This window comes from Candoia aspera, chromosome 2 (assembly GCF_035149785.1).
Source record: "Candoia aspera isolate rCanAsp1 chromosome 2, rCanAsp1.hap2, whole genome shotgun sequence".
In the NCBI taxonomy this organism is placed as follows: domain Eukaryota; kingdom Metazoa; phylum Chordata; class Lepidosauria; order Squamata; family Boidae; genus Candoia; species Candoia aspera.
The window spans coordinates 201,783,203-201,791,471 of NC_086154.1; the positions used below are offsets into that span (position 1 = coordinate 201,783,203).

General features: G+C 38.4%; 1 protein-coding gene across 2 annotated transcripts in view; it reads left to right on the top strand.

The window, feature by feature from the left end:
• NTRK2 (neurotrophic receptor tyrosine kinase 2) overlaps positions 1 to 7,048 on the top strand; it is a 202,659-nt gene extending 195,611 nt beyond the window's left edge. For both annotated transcript variants that reach the window (XM_063295190.1, XM_063295189.1), the window contains exons 16-17: positions 2,858 to 3,016; positions 5,981 to 7,048. In XM_063295190.1, coding sequence (XP_063151260.1) covers positions 2,858 to 3,016; positions 5,981 to 6,166 — 345 coding nt within the window. In that variant the 3' untranslated portion in view covers positions 6,167 to 7,048. The remainder of the gene's footprint in view (positions 1 to 2,857; positions 3,017 to 5,980) is intronic.
• Positions 7,049 to 8,269: the final 1,221 nt, after the last annotated feature.

The window sequence follows — 8,269 nt, forward strand, 5'->3', positions numbered from 1 at the left end:
GCATGAATGAAATAGTAAGCGAGAGGGTTCTTACATTATAAACAGGTAGCCATCTTTGCAACGCGAATATGCCTTACAACAGGGGTGAGGGAAGGATGCATTATTTAAAAGGTGTAGGAGTCTGACCGAGTAGCACAACGATGGTGGAAGGAAGGAGCAGTGGATGCAGCTGTATGATTTTGTCTACTTTTGCCATCCCCGACCAGAGCTGCCAGAACTGGCCTCTGCTTGTCTGTGTGTGATGGGCCTGGGGAAACTGACAGTCCAGTCTCTGCTGCTCCTGTATGGTTTCCTGGCCAACCGAGTGAGGCACATGGCTTTGCTATGCCAGCATCTCCCCCACATTTCTTTCTACCTTCGGTACCATTGGAAGCCCTTGATGGGATGGGTTTACCCAAATCCATACTTCATGTAAAGTTAGCCTCAATCTTTGCGAAAGGTCACAAGATCCAGACATGAAATCAAAGCCAGCTAGATGAAAGCATAAGAATTGCACGAGGGTTACATTTTGTAATTAGATTTTAGACCTGGGGCAGCATTTAATTTTTGTTTCGCCATAAAGCTAGAAGCTTCATCTCCAGCACATCATTTCACAGGAATCGTACATGCAGAAATAAAAACAATTCTGATACTAAGTTGGCTAAGTTAGTTAATTAAACATTAAGAATTTTTAATATAGTGATTTTCTTTTTCCCCACCCCACCCCTTGTTATGTGTGTGTAATCTTAACTGTCAAGTGATGTTCTTACACTTCTGTTATTGTGCTACAGTATCTAATGTAACAGGCTAATAAGGAGAAGGAATATTGCTTCACTGTCTTATAGGCTTTTACATTTCTTATGGCAGTGGAAAAACATAAATCCTAGAGAAATCTCAATAAAAGGAAAAAAAACATGTTTTACAGTGGCCATTTTCATTAAATTTTTAAAGCGTATGCCATAAAAACCATTGAATCAAAGCGGCTATAGATGCAATATGATGAACAGGCTTAAGAGCCACTGAATTTTTAATGAACCCCAAGCCTCTAACAACTAATAATGTTCTAATGACACTTGCCCTTTGCTCCTTGTGTGTAGCCACATATTTCTGTGAGTTTAATTTTTTAAAAAAACTTTCTAATAAAGTTAATGCAGCCACCAAGTAAATGAAAAAGCTGTTTGCCATCCCAGCTCCGCTTGGAGCAAAGGTCAGAAGTGAAATCTGTGTTTATGTCTGGTATGCATGCTGACAATACATTATTAACACTATCCTTTTCATATGTAGCCATAGATCATATTGATTCAGTTAAGAGGCTTTTTTACACATCCTGGCTCTGACAGCCCATGATAAGCAGCTCATAATGTGCTCTAGAAGTAAAACAAATCTCAAGAGTAACAGAGAACAGAAGGAGTGCTTCACACATAGATCCCAGATGTGCAAATTAAAGGCTAAGCCCTGACAAAGCTATTACAAATACAGTAGCAGCAAATGGTAGAAGTCCATTTATGAGAAGGTGGATGCTGAGCACTGTGACTCGGTAACTTGGCTTTGTGTGTGCTGTACATATGTATAGTATATATGTGATAAAGAAAGAGAAAGGATTCAAATCTACTGATCTGAACCATAGGTACAGTAGGGCAGGACTACGAATCATACAGCAGGGCAGGATCTTGAACTCTAATTCAATATGCTGCTTAGTTCAGGAAATCCAGAATTATAGGATCACCAACAAATAATGTCTTTCTAGCTTCTTCTTGAAAAGTTTGTCAGTCCTTTGACTAGCGTGTGTGTGTGCGTGCGCGTGCCTTCAAGTCAATGTTGGCTCCTGGTGACTGCCTGGACAAGTCCCTGCAGATGTCTTGGCAAGGTGTTTTTGGAAGTGGTTTGCTATTGCTTGCTTCCTAGGGCTAAGGGAGAGTGAATGACCCAAAGTCACCCAGCTGGCTTTGTGCCTAAGGGAGGACTAGAACTCACGGTTTCCCGGTTTCTAGCCTGATGCTATAACCACTACACCAAACTAGCTTCTCTTGACTATAGGGTTATATAATTGCTATAATCCAGCACAATCAAATGTGAGAAGGCAAGCCATAAATAAAATGTGTGTCTATTTGCATAAGATATCCATTATTGCACCATTGATGAATCAGTTTGTGGGTCTTGTTTGGCATTTCAGAAATTACCCAGTTCCATCCAGGTCATTCCAGAAGTAGTCAGAGCAAACTCAGTAGTATCTAAATTCAGATTGTGGTTTGGAAAAAAAACTTCATTGTCCACCATTGTGTCTATACTGTATATGTGTACTGCTGTGGCTGTTTCAGAATCAGTCTTACCAGGTGAAGATAAGAGCTTTATTGCAGTCCAGAATTGGGCCAGGGAGTTCATTTACTCTGCCCTAGGAAAATGAAAAACTGTTCTTAATTACCCAACTTCATGCCAAGATCTGACATTTAGCCAAATTCAGCACCCACCTCTATTTGATTATCATGTTCCATATATTCTGGTCAGGAAGAAGGGACTATCTGAAAAACATCAATTTTCACGATACCTCATATACCCTGGAGAACATAAAACAAGAAAGGCAGCTGACTCCTTTTTAGATTTGGTGAAATCAGCAGTAACCTGGAATTGAGAAAATACTTTTTGATTCCTTTAACTTTCCACAGAAGTATTTTCAACAAGGAGTTCAGTAGTAGTTACTACATGTAGCAGAATTATGGTGACATAATGCACACAACTGGAAGAAAATGCTTGATAACTCCACTTGAACTTGTAATCATTGTAAATAATAAGTTAAATCCAAATAATAAAATGTTATGTCACTTTCTCTGTGTATTTCTTTACCCCCAAGACCCTTAAACGTCTTTATTTTTCCATCCAGGTTGGTGGGCATACCATGTTACCTATTCGTTGGATGCCACCTGAAAGTATCATGTATAGAAAATTCACCACAGAAAGTGATGTCTGGAGCCTTGGCGTTGTTCTCTGGGAAATATTTACCTATGGCAAACAGCCATGGTATCAGCTCTCAAACAATGAGGTATGTATTCATGTAGATATTGTCCTATGTTATTCTGTACTACTAAGCTTCTCAGCTTCTTTTTTAACCAGCATCAATGTCAGTCCAATAGCCCTGTATAAAGTCAGTCCTAATTCAATTCAGACTGGAGATTTAAGATTTGAAGAGATTTGAGTCTACAAACTGGGGAGAAACCAGTCTGAGTCAAGCTCCTTTGAAACTTGCCTTGAAAAAATATTTTTCTATAGGCTATGATGAGGAAATATCAAAATGCCAGCAGCTGCTTCACCTTTGTCAGAATGGGATGAAAACAGAGGCGATAGTAAGCTCTTTAGAGGATATGAAACCTATCTAGTTTCCACTGGATATCTTCAAGGGCTTCACTGCAAGAAACTTCTGAAATATTTTTCCTGCACTAATTTTAAGGCAGAGATTGCAGAGATGAGGAAGGGATAGACAACAACCTCCAAATTGTCCAGCCGAGAGCTGAGGTTGTGCTGCTCCAGTGCTGCAGGCATCCTAACCCCAAAATCAAAATATTTAAAAGCTGATTAACCTCTTACTTTAAGTCACCCAGAGTCACTGGGAGTTGGGCAGCATATACATTTAATAAATTATTAAATTATTATTGTAACTATAAGAAAAGGAGAAAAGAAACATTTAAAGAAGTGACTTATTTCTTCCTCTTTCTTTTCTCTTTCTTTTTTGTACTTTCTATTTTGTCTTTATTTTTATTTTTCTGAGTTTAGTTTGCATTGTCTTTTATTATTGTTATTAAATTATTCAATAAAATTATTTTTAAAAATTATTGTTATTATTACTTTCCACTTGCTTTTATGGGATGTCAGGCTTTGAATGACTCTGAAGAATGACCAGTGACTTGCTCTCATAGAGTGATGTGTTTTACTGCCTCTAAGTTCTTGATTTTCTAGGGTGCCAGGAGGGTCTGCATAGCTGGTTGGTATGATTGGCCCCTCCTGCAGAGGACCTCTATCACTAGTGACAGATCCTGATTGAGTTGGGTTTGTGACTTGCTGGCAGAGACAGCAAAAGCTGGCTGACAGACAATGCCACATAGATAATCACAGAACAAGTGGCATTTCTCATTTTGCTACCATCTTCTCTTACAAAGAGTAAGAATTTAGGCCAACACCCATAAATGTTAGCATGACACCCAACCATCACTGTCAAGATACTAACCCAGTCACACAAACTTTAAAGTTTTGGCCCAAGAATATGTCGTGCCTTGAGTCCATCTTCAGGGTGCTGAAAAGTATGTTGAACTCTCAGCGTGATAGGAGGACCTATCAGATGTGCTTGATTCAATTAGCAGTGTTTTTCAAACTTGGCAACTTTAAGACATGTGGACTCCAACTCTCAGAATTCCCCAGCCAGCATAGGGAGTCCACACATCTGAATTAGCACAAGAAAGGCTTGTAGCTGGTTGCACAGTAAACCTCCAATTTAAAGAGGACCAAGATTTAGCAGACTTTGGATGCAATGGACAAAATATGTCTATTGCATAAAATGCATCACATACATATGTGTAAAAACTGATTTCCACTTCATGCATATGTAAAGTACACACAATCCCATTCTCAGTTTATACATGCATATAATGCATAAAATAGGTAAAATCCCATTCCAATTTAATGAACATTCTGTTTTAATAGACACCCTTTTCCTTCATTAGTCTGTTAAATTGAGGGTTTAATATAAAGAAAGTGATCATGAAGCCCAAAGCAAAGTTAGGCTTGCTACCCTCAACAGCTTTTATAGGCAGAAAGTTAATGAAATTATAAAATTCATTGACTAGCTACTCATGTCAGTTCTTTTCATGCCACTCTACCCCCTTAGCATTCTCCATAAATAGAAGTGAGATTGCAGCTTTGTACATCGCATATATCAACATCAGAAGCAGTTGCAAAAACATTGAATCATGAAGTGCTTCAAAAGACTATGAAGTGCTTCAAAGCTCCTTGATTCGATTTGCTGCCTCAAAGCAGGTTCCTGCTTTGATTTGCAAAGCTGCTTTGATGGGGTGATTCTGTCAAAGTTTTGCCAAAGCACCCCTCGGAAGCTTTGCACACCCCAATATCCAATATTCTGAGGCTACTTGTCTAAACAATTCCACAAGCCTTGCACAACTCATTCAAATTTCATTACAAGAGAACACTACCTCTTTTATTTTGTCTGCTACACTGCTACACTGCTCTAATACAACCAAACACAGCCAGCCCATAAATTACCTTGGTTTTTTTTTTCCATACAGCCCTCCCCATCTCTTTGCTCTGTAGAAGATGCCTTGCTTATTGTTGTGTGTGTGCACATGTGCCTTCAGGTCAGGTTTTTTACTACTGGCAACTGCCTGGACTAGTCCCTGAAGTTTTCTTGGCAAGGTTTTTTTGCAAGTGGTTTGCCATTGCCAGCTTCCTAGGGCTGAGAGAGAGTGACCAGCCCAAGATCACCCAGCTGGCTTCCTGCCCAAGATGGGACTAGAACTCACAGTCTCCCAGTTTCTAGCCTGATGCTTTAACCACTACACTAAATTGGCTCTCTCTCTTGCTTACCGTATAATGGCTTAAATTCCTTTAACGGCTCTGCAGAAGACATTCTCAGTTAGGATATCAACTCTCCACTGAGATTTGGAAGGCTTCTAATGTGGAATGCTTCCACAGACAGTTGAAGACTTAAATGTTAGCTCAGGCACTTTCTTATGTACCAGTGCAGCTCATTTTTCCAATGTATCAATGAAATGTAATAGCTTTAATTTTTTAATGTATTGTCTTACCTTGCCTTGCCTTGTTGTCGGGGTTTTTTTTTAATGAAAATGAAAAGTGGTATTTTTAAAAGTAAATAAATAGGAATAAGAGTACAAAAGTGTTAGGCAAACATATTGGGAGATAATCTTAGCATGTGTTGGCCAACGATGTATTGCCAATAAAAGAAACAAATAAATGGGCTCTCTCTTTGTCATTCCTCCAGGTAATTGAGTGTATTACACAGGGCCGTGTCCTACAGCGACCTCGTACCTGCCCAAAGGAAGTATATGATCTGATGCTTGGGTGCTGGCAGCGGGAGCCTCATATGAGACTCAATATCAAAGAAATCCACTCCCTCCTTCAGAACTTGGCCAAGGCCTCTCCAGTCTACCTGGATATTCTAGGGTAGAAACTCCTAGCACTTCCTTGTATGAAGTGTGTGAATGAATGTCTCTGTTGCAACTAAACTCCATTATAATGTGTTATTAACTCTGGCAGTATTAAATACAAAGATACGGAGAAGCTTTCAAAGGGCAAGCTGCGTGCATCTCTTTCTCTGTAAACACAGTATTGACGTTGTGACTTTACTGACATGTATCTCTTCTCTATTCTATTTTCCCTCAATTTCTATTCAACCAGGCTTCTGCATTATTATAACTCTGCATAGACAAAGGCCTTAACAACCTGATCTGTTTTATCAGCAGATACTCAGTTCTGCCCATCACAGCTTACAATGCCTTGTTGTATTTCTGCCTTTGATCTGGATAAAAAAGGGAAAAAAAGACTCAAACTTTGTGACTTCTGCTATATGGATATCTGGAACAGCTATGGAATCATCTCTACTTTATTTGCTTTGGCATCTGTGTGGAAAATGGAAGACTGGCATTCTCTATGGGAATAATTATTTTATTTCTAGTTGAGGTCAAGCTAAAGGAAAAATCAATTACATAATCCTCTTTTTTGAAAAATGATCAGATCAGATGGCATCCAATGTAACATTTTAAAGAATAATCTAATTATTTGATGAAAGAGAAGGAACCCGGTGCTTTCCCTGGGAAGGCATACAGGGGAGTAAAGGCATTGCTACCGTGCAAACTTTTTTTATATTGAAAGGGGCTTCTGTGTCAATTGAACTGAAAAGGTCTTGCTCACATTTCCCAGAATTGCATAACCTTATGCACAACTAGGATTTCCCAACCTCGCTTTGCCATAGTTCCTCCTGATACCACTACTTCAAGAATTCCCTAGTTAGTTATTGATAATGCAGGTACGTGGTTGGGTATAGTAAAGTGCAGAAGGTTTCTAGGGCCGTTTGGAAAATAGGGCTATAATACAGCGATATAACACATGCCTCTAGTTGGTTTGAATGATGAGAATGATGGGAGTTGAAACCCCACACATCTGGATGGCATTAGCTTAGGGATGCCCAAGATAGGCAAAAGGTAAATATGGAAGATGTAGAAGTTACAACATGAAGTTTTATCAGCACTTACTGATCCTTGTCCTCCTCTTCATCTTCTGTTTATCCTTTCCCCAAACCCAGCATACATCTTATCAGTTAATACCTCACCATTCTTGCTGAAAAGAGTTCCATATCTCATTGTCCACCCAAGCAGGCATAGCAGATTCCTGAAGGAAAGCCTACATTTATTTGTAACAAAATTGCTGCTGTTGAACATCTATATATTGTTACAGGTGCAATAGGGTCATGCAGCAATACTGAATATCTATTACAGATGTGAAATAGGACAATTTGAGTAAACTTTGGAGAAAAGACAGCAAAACTGGAGATGAGAATGAGTTACTGGTTGATCAGATAGTTGAATACTGAATATTGAGAATGTCCATCCTTTCATTTAGGAGTGACAAGTATTATACAACATGGCTGACAAAAACGTATGACATATAGATGTGGAAGGATTAGGATGTACATGTCAAGTTATTTTTCCTTACGATGAGATAAATTCAAAACTTCTGCAAAATGAGGAAGGAATGTTTTAAATCACATAAAGGAGGTCATGAATACAAAACTCCTAAATGTTTTGTAATTGTAATTTTATTTTAAAGATTTGACACTTATTTCTCTAATTGTTTCCAAAATCATTTTAAATGTGTTTGGCTCACAATTTCCTTTTTAAAGGCCTTTTGCAGTTGAGAAAGATGTTGATCTTGTTTCAAAATCTAAACCAGAAATGTGAATAGTGGTGAAGTTGGACTTTATTACATCATTTTCAAAAGTTGCTGAGTTATACATATAACAGTGTATGTCTAAAGCCATAGAAATATTTATTAATATATACAAACACACACACACACACACACACACACACACACATATGTTCCTAAATAAGGTTGGACAGGATTTTAAAAAAATATCAGGATGATTAATATAAAATAGACTTTGAAGGTTACTTCAGTGATGGCTGAAAAGTGATACATAAAGACAAAAAAAGAAAAATGCCGAGCATTCATTTTTGCCTACTGATTTAAGAACTAATTTTATTTATACAGT